The following is a 14516-nucleotide window of genomic DNA, read 5'->3' on the forward strand; positions in this document are numbered from 1 at the left end:
CAGCAGTTCTCAGCACATAAACGTATGGGGACAAACTGGTGGCGATCTGCAGCAGGACAGCGGCCTGTGGTGCCTCAGAAGAGGCCCGGCACCTCATGAGGTCAGCAGCCTTCAGGAAGGGGCCTGCTCCAGCCAGCCTACACGCATCAGTGGGCCATACAAAGTAATGCCATGGCTTCAGTTTTCCTGCCGAGGATTCCCCTCTGAGGAAGGGCCACCAGGGCTAGCAGAGAGTACATCAGCTTCATTCTACAAGCCAGACAGCTTGTTTATTCTGGAGTCTGCTTGGTGAGAGATGGCAAGAACACATGCAGTGCTTGCTTTCAAAGCCAATGGCAACAGTCGGAGAACACAGACACCAAGTACAAAGCCTGGCCGACAATTTCAGTCAGATGCAAACCATGTGACATACCTCCATAAAAAGGAGGGAAGTGCATTTTGGAACTGTAAAAGTCTTTAAAACAGTAACCCCAAGCAAAACTGACATCCAATAGCATTCACCTTCCTCCTCCAAAAAAAGTATCATTTGAGATGGCAGGGACTGGAAAAGCCTGTGAACCATGCTCATCTATTTGGGGGGCTTCTAGGGCCTACAGCAATCCACAATTCCTCATTGTTCACCTGCCTTTGGCTAGCATATGTTACAGGGTTTTTTTTGTTTGTTTGTTTTTCTGACTGAAACACAGACCATGCAGTAGGTATGAGATAAGAATCTGACAAAAAGCTATTTGCAAAGAGTTAGGAAAACAAGGAACATCATCAAAATACAGAAGTTGGGGAGGTGGACTTAAAGAAAGTTAGTTTACCCAAAAAGGATACCATGACAAGGGAGTGTCTCTTGGTTGAACTGTCTAAGTCAAGGGTAGAATGGGACAGAGTAAAGTAAGAGCCATTTTCACTTCTCTCCCTCACAGAATTATACATGTATTTGGAGAAAATGAACTGTGAGATGATGTATGTAAAAAATATATTGCTCTACCATGACTGGTGATGGTAGAGTCGTATTGTATATTCAGGCACAAATCCAGAAAAGGTGACTGCCAGTTCACAGTTATGAATCATGAACCTCAAGAGCAAAATAAGAGGCTACAGTCTACTGAACAGAACGAACCAGCAGCAATTAATACACGAGACCACCAAAACAGAGCTAGCTTCCAGGATGTTCAAAGGCTTAAAGTGTGGCAAGACAACAGAAAAATCAAAGAGAAAAAGCACACCAAGAAAGGGCCACAGAAGTTTCAGACATCTCTGCATTAATTTATTGTCTTAAAATGGTGAGAGTCATAGAGGAGACTAGAAAAAACTGCAGTTGTGAAAATATGTCTGCATTAGCAAAAAAAATAAAATAAAATAAAAAAATAAGTGATTTAGTACGGGAATATTTTTATCAAACTAGATAGCAATGCCAGCTTTGTGAGCATTCAAAGATCAAACCCATGATTCTCTGATAACAGGATATGTTAAAATATGAATTATTGTTCTCCAGCACTTCCTGAAAACCACACAAGTAACTGTGACTACCTCCCTTAGCTTTCATCGAGTCTTTTAAATGCTCACCAGAGGCTTTTATATGGTTTAAAAGTCATACCCATCCTGGAAGAGTTATTTTCTCTCTCGCATTAAAAAGCCAAAACATGTTCAACTCCAAAGTGAAAAGACAAGAGGGTCACAACTAGGAGAAGATGAGCAAATATTTTCATAAAGTAGTCTCTTCTGTGTTTAACTTGGTCATTCAGGAGATTCCTGAAAATCCCCAGGAAAATATGGGGAAATATCACCAACTGGCCCACAGAGACTCACCTGGTTACAGAGGTGGCATTGTAGGCTCCCCTGGAGGTTCTAGTTCTCATCTTTCTCTGCTTTGTGCAAGATCAGCAAGAAAAACTCTTTTCCTCCTGTCTTGTCCCATGCCTTTGCTGACTTTCTGACTCCAACTATCCAGGAAAAGGCAAATCAGTAAGAAAATTTCTACAAGCCACTCCAAAAATCTTCACAAGAGCCTCAGGCTAGCAGTTATTTCTTCCAAGGTAATTTCTGGAATATCTCCTATTTTTTGGCTATTCATCTCAGGTGCTATTCCAATCCACTTGGCTCATCTAACACAGTCCAGCTGGGATGTCCTGTGCCATCACATGAAGATGTACTTTTTCCTTACACCTAATGTCTCCTCAACACAAAGAGCTAAATAACAGATAAAGAAAATATTATGTATACTGCACTTCAAGAGCAAAGAAAAATTCAAAACAGAAGAGAACTTCAAAAAGACTAACACCCCACAAAGTTTCTAACAGACTACAGAGTTAGTATTGGCTGATCTCAATCCCCACTTAGAAAAAAAGAGACTAATTATGGTACTACATTCCGACAGAGGTTCTTGAAATATAGATCCGCATTTTTCTGATTGCAAACTATGAGTATCAGACAAATTTTATAAAAAAATATCTCAAACAATGTAAGATAATAGACATACTAACAGATCTGAGCTTTTGCAGCATCTCTTGAGGATGAGAATGGTCAGACTATGGCATCTGAGCTGGTTTTATTGGTTTGGTTCCCCAGCTGGCAGTCCAAGACATACAAGACACTAACATTCAAAAATATTTGCAACAAAACAGTCTTTACTTACTCCAAAGTTATTTCAAAGTTTACTAAAGCTTTCACAGAACCATCCGAATATGGAAAGGCAGAAACACTCTTATTTCTTAATGTCTGCATGATTGATGGTTACAGAACTTTAAAAAAAGATGTCACTAGCCAACTGCTGCTTTATTCCAACGAAAGGAAGGAGCCTGGCTGAGAACAGCTGAAAGTTAATGTAGTAGGGGCTGAAGGCAAAAAACAGAGACTGAGCAAAGAGCAAACATTTCTCTCTTTTTTTTGTTCATCTTCAACTTTTATGTACTTTCAAGACTTATGTTTGTGCCATGACTACTACTTATTAAAAACGTTAAGCTGAATTAAGAAAAGTTAATTTTGTTCTTAAAGATTACAAATAATCATTAAAAAAATACAAAAATCAGTCCTTAACCAAGTTCTCCTACATAAGGAACTTGAACAACATGGATTTTTTCCCCCCACTTCACAAGGGGAGAAGTGTTACTTTAAAAAAACTTTACTGGACCAAGCAATGGGACGAAGATTTTTGTAAAAGATAGGACTGACTCAATCTCCAAAAAGGGGCATCATTACAGTGATGCTCACATTCATATGTCTGTCTGAACACACGTGGATCTCAGTGACTCTCATGACTTTCCCCCATGCTCCTGTTAGCAATCCACAACCCACTCCAGCCAAGCCCAGGTGCTGGATTTCCAGTCAACTCCTGATCTCTCAAACTCCATCATCCAACCAAGCAGCACACTCTGCAGGTGTAAAGGGACCGTTCTTCCCTCATCTCTCCCCAGAGCAAGGTGTGGGGAAAGGAGCAGGGAGGCCTGCCACTAGGGCAGGGAGCAGGAGGAGTTTTCACCTCCAGCAGGTCTCCAGCAAAACAGCTGGGAGGCAGCAACACCCTCCACAAGGTAAACCTGCCTAAGGCACGCAGCCAAGAGACTAGGTAAAGGCTGGTACACAAAAGTGCTCTCCAAATACTTTCCTCATGGAACACAGGCATTCAAACAATGCTGATGAAAAATACTGTAATGGAGGGAGGCATTTCTTTTGATGGAAACCTCTAAGTTCTTCAAGAGAGGAGATGAGACTCACTCATACATTATACAACTACAAATAAAGCCAGATCTCATCTGAGTTCTTATCTCCTGTAGGAAATGTTTCCTATGTGAAGTATTTCTCACCATGTTTCTCAGAACTCAGTAAGCATGCAATAGTGCTTACTTAGAAGTTACTTCCACCGTTTTACTGAAACACCTAGCAGGCTGTAAAAGCACAGAAATTTGGCTCATTCAGATATTGTACAATCAGATCTCAAAGAAATTTTACAAAGTGGTTAGGATACTTCAGCGTTACTACATCCATTCTAATCTTGCCTAGTTAAGAAGTCTTTGTAGAGAGCTTGTTTTATTACTGAAGTCAGTATGAGAGATAATGTGTCTCTTCACTTCTGGTTGTTCCTTCTCCAAGTTGTTTCTGTATCTGGTTTGTCAAAAAAATCTACTAAGAAGTGGACAAGACAAAGTTTTAATCAAATGTAAGCAGTAACAACAGGTTTTATTCAAAACTTCCAGTAAAGAGGACCCACTAAGATTTGGAATAAAGGTACTTAGAGTATTACAGCTTATGTGAATATAAAAGATCAAAGAAAAAAATAAACCAAGCAGTAAAAAAAATAAAAATTAAAAATATATATTTTTAAAAAGTTTGAAATAGACCCACACAGGGATTTTGAAGTCCTCCAAACAATTAACAATTACTATGTTTGGCAAAACAAGATTCTCTTACAAAATTAAAAGCCTACTTCTGTTACATACACTGTATAAAACTGCTCAATAGTTAAAGAGCACGCTGTACAATTATGTCTTGAAATACATAGAGCTGCAGCCTTCAAACTGCAGGAATTAGGCATTTTGTCCTCTTCACAGGTAAAAGAATTAACCAGCTGCACAACTGTTTTGGGGGAAAAGGAAGAGGCAAAAATAGTCAGAATTAACAAGACGAAGCCACTATAAAAATGAAACGCACAGCAAAAACTCAGACCTCTGTTTAAACTAACAAGCTATGTTTACAATATATTCTACATTTCAGTTGTCATTTCCCTTCCCACTCCCACCTCCCCCCATTCAAATATTCCTAACTCCTTTATGGTCTAAGTCTAATTAATTTCTAAACTTTCAAATACACCGTACATACATTTAGCAAAAACATACCTAACATTCTTACAGCAGTATGGTCAGGACACAATTTCCAAGATTATTACACAGTTATTGAGGTTAAGCCATATGACTTTTTTGTCTTTTAAAGAGAACAGCAAGTATCAGCGTAGACAAATGGTTTTAGAGTGGACTGCAGAAATCCTGCAAAAGGCAGACTTCACCAACATTGGCTCTTAGCCCCAGAGGACACAGAAAAAAAAAGTGAGCAATGGACGTAGGGAAGAAAAAAAATCTCAGAGTGCCAACTACAGGATGATCCTTCAGGAACTTGCTCCGACAGACTGTGGTTTGGGCTCAGTTGTCCCCCTTATGCTAAGCCATACAAATCAACTTTGCAATAGAATATTACAACGTAAACTAAAATTCTTGACACCAACAGTATGTCAAAGGGTTGTTGTGTGGTTTTTTTTTTTCTGAATCCAACAGTTGGTTACAGAGGTCGAGAATTTTCATGGCTCTTATTCAGCTGTTGCCAGTTCGGGGGGCAGAGGGGGAAGTGTGTGTCTGACTCATACGTCCTTCAAGTACATGCAAGGCTCAATTGTTTGCAAAATGCAAGAGCTTGGGACCTTTAAGACACTGAAGAAATAGGATTATGAGGAGAGCCCATCTGAGTAAGTACTTTATCCAGCCACTGAAGGGGACCATGAAGGTGTATCTCTATCCAGCATGGAGTGCTCGTTACATCTTGGCGATGATATTCAGCTCCCCAGCCCTGGAAACAGAACGATAAGTGGGGAAAGAAGAAAAAAAAAACACCTTATTTTATAGTAACAAATATGTGAGAAGCACATGTGAATTGTTTTCTTTCTTACTGAAATAATCTAGCTTTCAACAGTGATTATCAAGCAGGATAACATCCAATTATCACATTTCAACAAACAAATCTGAAGTTAAAAAAAAAATGGAAGAAGTGTCATTTTGTGATCTCTTGGAATGAGGCTCTAAATTCTCAAAGACATAACTTTTGGCAATGCAAAGTTTTGTCACAACTCACCACCAGTTACATGATGTCCCACCCGTAAACTTTCCGAAAAGAGGGATAATCAAGTCTTACGCACCAAGATCAAAAATAGAATAAAACGGGGAAAAATGCTGACAACAGATCAATGAATTAAAAAATAAGCTCATAGACTGACATGATGGAATAGGAGGTGAGGCATCTGTCCGACAAGAACCAAAGCATGTTTCGCAGGATGGACAGAACAAACACAGTGATAGATCAGAAACATTACTCTTAGGAGAAAGAAGGCATGATGACTGCCCAGCAGACTACTTCCCAAGTTAAGACAAGTGCCAGTAGGTCTTCTTTCAGCTCATATCAAATCTAGTAACAGTTATTACCAAGGATATAAACAGATATTTAAACAGCTTTCAAAATCATTTTGTAAGAGAACTGTTTTTGGTGGAGGTCTGTAGACAACGCAATGATGCTGCTCTGCATTAACCCCTAATGAAGGAATTACTCAGCTCCCAACACTGGTAGCCGCAACTCCAAACATCATGCAGTGCAACATCCAATACACAGGAGGTCCTGTGCATCTGTACAGACAGCACTGCTGTACAACTCTACAGGATGTGGAGCCATAAACAACCTACTGCATTTTAGCAGTCCCTACCCTAACACATCTGAAAAGTTCCATCCTCCTCTGATGTGTGACCAGACTTTTTTTTTTTTTTTTTTACATCAGTACACATGTTGATATTCATAGCCACATAACAAATCTTGACTTTACATGTCCCCTTAGAACAGAAAGGTATGTGTATTATTCCAAATAATCGCTGTGTCTCCTAATTCACTAGCTGCTGATCAGGACAGATTTAGAAGATTAAGCTATCTGCATTCCCACAACCACTGCAATGACTTTCATGGCTGTCCCAGCTCCCAGCTCCAAAAATGCCAGCCAGGAACAGAAGCATGAAGTTCAGCTGAACATCTTTGAGAACAGGAGTCAGCACAGACCATAGCAGTGTAATTTAAAGGGCAAAAGCTGATGCTATGTAGTGAATTGGTGGCTTTTACATTTTTAGCCCAAGTAATTGACAACTCAACCCTCTTCTCAAAGCTTATTGTATTGTACCATCCATATCCCCCCCAAAAATTAAAAAGACAAGTCCCATAAATCTAGAGTAATTATGAAAATAATTATACACACATTAAATAGAAGTATTCAATTGAATCATTACGTTTAAGAGAGGCATTTCAATGAAACTGGAGTAGTTAACAGACATGATAGCAACGCTTCAGAAAGTGAATAGAGAGAAAGCTGAAGAAAGACCATCTGCAAGTCACCTCAGCTGTCAAAGTCTATGCATCAGGAGATGGATTTTGGTCTGTGGACAACTTTATATCATTCAGATCTGTCTTACACTTCCAGAACACTATTCCATAAATATTTAAATTCAGAAGTTATTAACAGGCTGATGGAGGGAGGTAATCAACAATTCAGAATCACCACGTTAAGAAAAAAAATATTATTTTGCTTACAAAATAACCTCAAGCAAATTTTCACATACCTTTACAAAACTCATACGGAGAGTGCACATCTTAGTAAGCTCATACACTGTCTCAAAGCCATGGTTCACTGACTGTGCCAAAAGCTGAGCAAACTCCTGATTATTGAAAATCTTCAAACTGCAGCCACTAGGTATTTTGCACACTGTGGTCGGATGGAAACCGTGATGGTAGTTGCAGTTCCGACTTTGCACAAAAATACTGCTGTCACTGAGGCATTCGGCATACACTTCTCCACCAACATAATAGAGATGAACACCTGGAAGGAGAATGTTGACATTACGAGGTTAGATGAATTCACACCATGCATCTGTTTTTCATGGTATGTCTCCATATGTTTCTGCTTAAAGAGATTAACACTAATTGCATATCAGACCATACTCTGTCTTAAAACTTTATTTTTTTTATGTTCCATCAGTACATGATTTGAAAGGAGGGTGTGTATGTAGGTATGCATATACGAGGATAATCAGTAATTGTTGTATTTTAATGTGCTGTATATTCAACAACAATAATCCAGCAAGTACTGCAGTAATTTTGATGCTGTACGTTGGATGGCTAGGCCAGCTGAACTTTGTTCTCATTATATTTATGAGAAACAGTAACTGGGAATGCAGGAGGGGAGAGCAGATAATAAAACAGCCTCATACTGGGTTCTCTCAAAAAGTCCTGAATGCTATTTTTGCTAGCATGAGGCTTTTTTCAGCTCAATTTAATGCTTTCTTTCCAACAAGCTGGAAAAAGAAAATGGCCCTCATACTCTTCATGTGTCTGTCAAATGAGGGTTCATATCAACTTCCCAGTCCTCACTGCTATTTCCCACTCCCTCACCCATCACTGGTGGCAGCAATGCCCAAAAATGTGACATACGGGGAACCTCTGTGGAAATGTGCTTGGGAGAACTCAATTCCAAAGGCTTTGAGAAACCAAGAAAATTTGCCTTTAGTGTTTATAAATAGATAATTTGCTGCTCAAACCTTTCACCTCTCACAACATGACGAGACAAAGAAGCAAACACACAGACTTTAAAAACTAAACTGAAATCCCATCAGAATGCCTTGACTGTGCTCTGTCACGTAAGATTTCGCTGTTGTCTGTATGTGTACGTGTGTGGGAACACATATAACACCATCTGATCAGCAAAACAATTTATGGCTGCTTTCAAGTTTAGGATTTACTTGTTTTTCCTCTAAGACTAACAGTTCTACATCATCAGTAATTACACACACATACTTATTCAACAGCTTCCTTGTCTTTTCTGCTCTGCTTTGGCACACATACAGTTAAGTGCTTCAGCACGAGTCTGCTTGCAGCTGGGTTACTTTTAAAGAGAAAATGAATGAGGTGTTAAATAAATATCCTCATACTTGGTAAGATGGATGGGGCGGAAAAGAAGGGAGAAGTGTTAGGACTTGAGTGGCGCAGCACAGGTGGGGCGTACTGCTGAGAGCTGCACAAGTCCTCCCGTAGAGAAAAGTTTTCCAGGCTAAGGGCAAAAACTTGATGACCTTCAGTTCCTCTGGTTTCAATTCTTTACTGCTCTAAGGAAGAAGATACTTCATTAATTGACACTTATTCCACATAACCACAGGTTGGGCACACGTAACCCCCAATTGTCTCTGAAAATTTGCTAATAACGTAAGCTCCTGAAAACTTTGTCTGGCAGCAACACCCCATTGCAGGGCCAATGTCAGATTTGCATGTCATCTGCATTATAGGCAAGTCCTCAGAGAAGAGGACTGTATTAAGTCAGACACAAACCAGAAGCTTTTCTCTTTTGCAGGACACTGTCACAGCCACAGAAGAGAAGAACAAGATTCCCACTGAAAAAAATTACTGGCTTCTTTAAAAATGCACTTGGAAAAACTGTTTTAGCAAGTTGTCCTTCTAAAAACACGCTAGGATAGCTAATTTATGTTGGAACTAAAGGCAGATAAAAATTTTGTGCCAAGAACTATCATTTGGATTTCCATATGCACCCATAATCAAGATAAATCAAGATATTTCATTAAAAAAAACTGCCTTAAGCTCTTGCTCTAATTAAGGTTATGATAGGCTTTGGGCAATAAAGAATTGATTAGGGATAAAAATTTCCTCTAATTACACAACAGGTAAGAACAATACTGTGCTTATAAGACCTGGCCAGAAAATTATGTATTTACCAATATTCTAACAAGCACTTACCACGCATACTGAGAAGAGCAGCCTGCTCTTGAAGCAAGAAGCCCAGGCTGTCACTCCTAGTGGAAATATCCCCGCGAAAGAACCCCCCCAAAAAAGGATGCAAAGATCTAAAACCCACCTTTGCCAATGTGTCGCCTCGTATTCTCAATAGTGGAATTGCGGTTAACGTTGGAGAGCAGCCCCAGGCAAAACCTGTTTTTGTTGTTTGAAGGATCAGTGAAGCCATCCACCAGGATGCTGGTGGAAGAAGCGTGGAATGCCTCCCCAACGCGATTATTCAGCTCGTAATAGACAATGGAGCACCAGTGCTTTGGCTCTTCGTAAGCAACTGCCTGAACATCTGTAAAGCAACCACGCAAGTGTTACAGTCTAGCGGCACTGGAATACAGGCCTGAGATTTAAAGATTCATAAAACTGCAGATTTTGGCTGAAGATCACTGAAAGATGATCTGGATAAGCAGCTGCAGTTAAAGAAAGGCTCTTCTGTCTTCAGTTATTTTTGAACTTTTCATTACCACAAACACACAATAGAATAATTTCACCTCAACTTCACTAGCACAAGACTCACAAGTGGAAAAGGCTGGCACTAGATATCCACAGAAAAGTGCAGGAAGCTCCCAACAACATACCAAGCAGTGCCCCAATAACCCTGTTGTATTTTCTACAACATGCTATTGCGCAGGCCTGGAAAGCAGAGAAACACTTCTGCAATTGTACATCGCAACCCTGAACAAGGGCCTAACACACAGAGTCCTAGTAATTCTGCTGGATCAAAGAGAAGATGAAATCAAGGTAGGTATTATTTAATGGGAACCTTTTACTCATCAAGTGCTAGCAAATAAAAAACCTGCAACTGTTCCCCAACAGAAGAATTACTTCCAGAGCGAGGACTTCTCAGGACATGGTTTTGCAGTATCTGGTAGCGGTAGCAACAAGCTCCTCCTCAGCAGCTCCTAAGCAAAGCTGGGAACTGTGCAGAATGCCAATAGGAAATCCATGGTTCGCAAGGTCTATCTGACAAGCTCTAGGAACACATGGCAGTCTTGAGGTAACACTTGTGGCTCTACACTGGGAAAAGTTTCTTCAGAAGATCTTTACCAAAGGGAGTTTCACAGTGGGTGTCCAACAACAGCACAGGCTGCTTCAGATGTCTCCACCCAGTACGCATTCTTTCAAGTGCCAAATACAGCTACAAATTATTAAACTGCCTCCAAATAAAAGGAGGCTAGTGAAGGGATGTGGTTGCTTTATGTGGTTTCTTTTAGATGAAGGAGACTATTTCCCTCCTCAGCCTAGCGCAGTTGGACTTGCTGCTAAGATACCAGCTTTGCAGATTAAAGCTCTAACTACAGGCCAAAGTGCTAACATGAAAATAAGACTGGTGTTTCAGGAAAACTTGTTTCTCTGGCCAGAGGATTCCTTCTTCCAACCCCAAGTCTTAACTGAAATCAGCCAACTAAGACCAATTAAAATTTTCTGTCATATTCCTGCTCATACTTTCCTTTGTTCGCGGATCACACCACTGTGATTTTTGACATGCAAAATGAAACAAAAGAAGTTCCTCCCCAAACAAACATTACCTAGCAGATACAAAAGGTGGCAAACAGCAGAAAGCAGGGTAACATCCTACATCATTGTGCAAAACTTCTGAGCATAATGTCTACTGCTGACTAACACCTTACTTAAAACAGTGGCAAAAAGGAGCTGGTCTTTCCTGATACCCTCATTATGTTCTATCCTCTCATGTCATTGTTAAAAAATAAAATAACAAAAATCAGTCATTAATTATTAGTAAGAGGTTACTACACTTTGAATTCACACGAAGATGCCAGCAATTATCAAAGCTGCAGCTTTACCCCAGTTCTCAAAAGTCAGGAAGAAATCTTGCCAGCTGGCCATTCTTCCAGAATGAATCATATCTCTCTCACACAGATTTCATACTAACTTCCTTACATTTGCTTTAAGTCATGCAGAGCAGGTGCGCTTAGTCTCTCTATTCCCAGCATGGGCCAACAATGGAAATTACCCAACTTCATTGACAGGATGCAGCTTGTTAAGTCAAATCTCCCAAGACTAACAAATCACTGTGAAGAACATGCTTCTGAGAGCTTGCAAGAGAAGTGCTGCGGTAAGTTTACGCTAAAAACTGGTCTTTAAAAAGTCTGCAGCAGGTTGTAAAAGTGGTGAAATTACAGTATACACACACACAAATAACAAACACAGGAAGGCATACCGAGATTTTGTTGTTGTTTTCTTGTTTGTTTTTTTTTTTAAACTGAAGGGGCAGAGGTAAGACTCTACTGTACTAAACAACTAGGAGGGAAAAATACTAACAGACTTTATTTTGGAATGGTTGCACGTTACAAAGAAAGAAGAAAAATCCAAAATCTTTTCTTACTAATGGAAGAATTCTATGGTACATGTATATTTTAAGAGGTGCAAACATGCAAAAAGTCTGCAGTCAAGCATAAACATTGCAAATTTACTATTTACTTTGGGCCCTCAACAGCAGCAAGATACACACACGCAGCGTATCGTATCAGTGAAAACTGGAAATGCTACACAGATGGGGTTTATCACATGCAAGATTCATTCCACACAGAGAGTAAATAGGTTACCAGGGAACCTATCCAAATTATTTTAAGAGAGTAAATATACTTCCTGAAACCAGACATTAAGCTTAGCAACAAAACAAGTACAAAACTCAAACAATAGTTAAATTGTTCATGCGCTTGTGATCTTTATAATCATTCTGGCACAGCATTCAGCTTGCTGCTCTTTCTTGGCATGGTCAGTAACTGTGTAAGCTTATGTGTTCTCTAAAAGGGGCTATTTCTCACAATGTGACGAATGCACTAAATCCTTTACTCAGCAGTCACGGCTGGCTGCAAAGGCTTTAAAAAGCAATGTGTAAAAAGATGTCTATGTCATAGTACATAAAGCAATAGGGTATATACCTTTTTTAAATTATAGATTTCAAAGTCTGTAGCAATGCCAGTGCTGGCAGACAGCTCTGAGTTTTGAACCATGTGCTGCCATTGCCAGACTCAAAGATGGAATAAAAATGGGGAGAGGAGGGATCAAAACACACACACAGACAAAAAGTAAAATTAAAAAAAAAAGCTTTAAAAAGCTTTTTTTTTTTTTAAAAACCCAGGAGAAGTGTTAACTATTTGAAGCAGAGCATATTCTCTAAGGACGTTAATTTAAGAACTGAATTCAAAACAAAAACATAATGAGAACAGACATTTTATGACATGCACTGTCTCAGAGCAAAAAATACAGATACTCCAGTTGCCTGTGAAAAACATCTGTGGGCATTTACATAATTGACAGTACTATCCATCCTCTGATCAAGTCTTTGTTTGGAGAACTATGCTTGACTATAGCTACTGCCATCCACAATTCAATAAGCGCTGTATAGTGTTAACTGTACTGCACCTATAAATTAATGTATTTGCAAGGGATACAGAGATTCCTTTCCTTGCACATACATAATTCCAGCACTGCACATAGAAATGTGCTGCATTGTAAGAATCCTCTCTGTTCAGGAATTATAATTTCCAGACACAAAATATATAAAAAAAACTTTGGTCATGACTTTGTTGGGAGTCAGAAAGTAATAAAGCCCACATACTTTCATTTTGAAATGAGTTATGTTCTTGTTATAAATAAATATTTACTTCTAAAAATCATCTCCAGATTTATTATTTTTCCCTGTTGGTGTAAGACATAAAAAGTTGTTTGTGTTTTTGTCCTCTTTCCTCCCGCTAAACATTTCCATAAACAACACACACACAATATGAAAAATGAAAAGTCAATTATTAACAGCATCCAAGAAGTTCTGAAGTACTTCACTGTTAAGAAACAAAGCAGAAAAGGAGAAGGAAGTATTTTTACCTCCTCTGTGTATGTCAGGATGGATTGCAGGTGCCATCATGTTGGTATCCATTGGCTGGGAGGTATCGTGTGTCATCTGATCTTCCGGAGGCAGGTAAGCAGGAGGGGGAGTATCAGCTAAGTATAGAAAAAGCAGAGATACACAAACCCTTTCCTCTCTTTAAAGTATATATATACATACCCACATAAACAGTTTCGGCCTGGAAATGCTTCCAGCCTGACTCAGCTATAAACTTCCACCCACCAGAAATCTGAGAAAGCAATCATGGACCTTGATTCAGGAAAGCAAAGAATTACTGTGTATATTAAGCACAACACTTACAAAAACAAGTCACTCCCTGCCCCCCACTAAGCCACAAAAGAAAGCTTAGCTACGTTGCCAGTCCATGTCTTCTGCAGGTTGAAAGTGCCATATAGACATTAACACACAACGCTCTCAGGATCAGACTCAAAGTAAATATTGAATATGGTAAATATGAACACAAGTTGGAGCAGAAAGCTTTCAGTTCCAACTTCTGTTTCCAGCATGATTCCACCAGCAAAGTATGCAAACATCCCTGATACATTCACGACTTTATTATTACTATTGCAAAGTAATGCTTTACAATCTAGCTCCGTTTCCCTAGAGAGGAAACAGTAGAAAGTATTGAGGAATCCAAATTTTGCATAATAACTTTTGGGTCTGGAATTTATTTGCCTGTGTCTCCTACTGGCTGCACTGTCCAGTTCAGAATTGAATCACTAACATAAAAACCATCCTGTGCACTCTGACTGTACTCACTAAAACACTGCCATTGCGCTGCTTGAAGTGCCCTAACCAGGTACTTGCGCTGCTCTCCAGCTACCTATGGTGCTTCCCAGAATCTGCAGGAAGCTGCTGGTGGCACCACCTCCCTGTACACCACAGAACCTTCTCTTCCACATGAGTTGTACAGGGGCACATGCAAAAGAGAGAAACCCTTGGCCAATTTCTGCAAGCTTTTGTTGCACAAGCTGGGGTTAGATCACCACTGTTCTACCTCCAGTGAACACAGCTGCTGCTCATCCCACAACAGTAGTTTGGGGCCTTCAAAACCCTAAATACCAAA

The 14516-nt window shown here is 39.6% G+C and overlaps 1 protein-coding gene across 4 annotated transcripts in view; it reads right to left on the bottom strand.

Moving 5' to 3' along the window:
• Positions 1-4148: 4148 nt before the first annotated feature.
• The window catches only part of SMAD1 (SMAD family member 1), a 53655-nt gene continuing 43287 nt past the window's right edge, over positions 4149-14516 (bottom strand). For all 4 annotated transcript variants that reach the window (XM_072037418.1, XM_072037420.1, XM_027455774.3 and 1 more), the window contains exons 4-7: positions 13429-13545; positions 9647-9868; positions 7347-7603; positions 4149-5544 (exon numbers count right to left, since the gene is read on the bottom strand). In XM_072037418.1, coding sequence (XP_071893519.1) covers positions 5401-5544; positions 7347-7603; positions 9647-9868; positions 13429-13545 — 740 coding nt within the window. In that variant the 3' untranslated portion in view covers positions 4149-5400. The remainder of the gene's footprint in view (positions 5545-7346; positions 7604-9646; positions 9869-13428; positions 13546-14516) is intronic.

The sequence above is a fragment of the Anas platyrhynchos genome, chromosome 4, assembly GCF_047663525.1.
Source record: "Anas platyrhynchos isolate ZD024472 breed Pekin duck chromosome 4, IASCAAS_PekinDuck_T2T, whole genome shotgun sequence".
Lineage (NCBI taxonomy): Eukaryota > Metazoa > Chordata > Aves > Anseriformes > Anatidae > Anas > Anas platyrhynchos.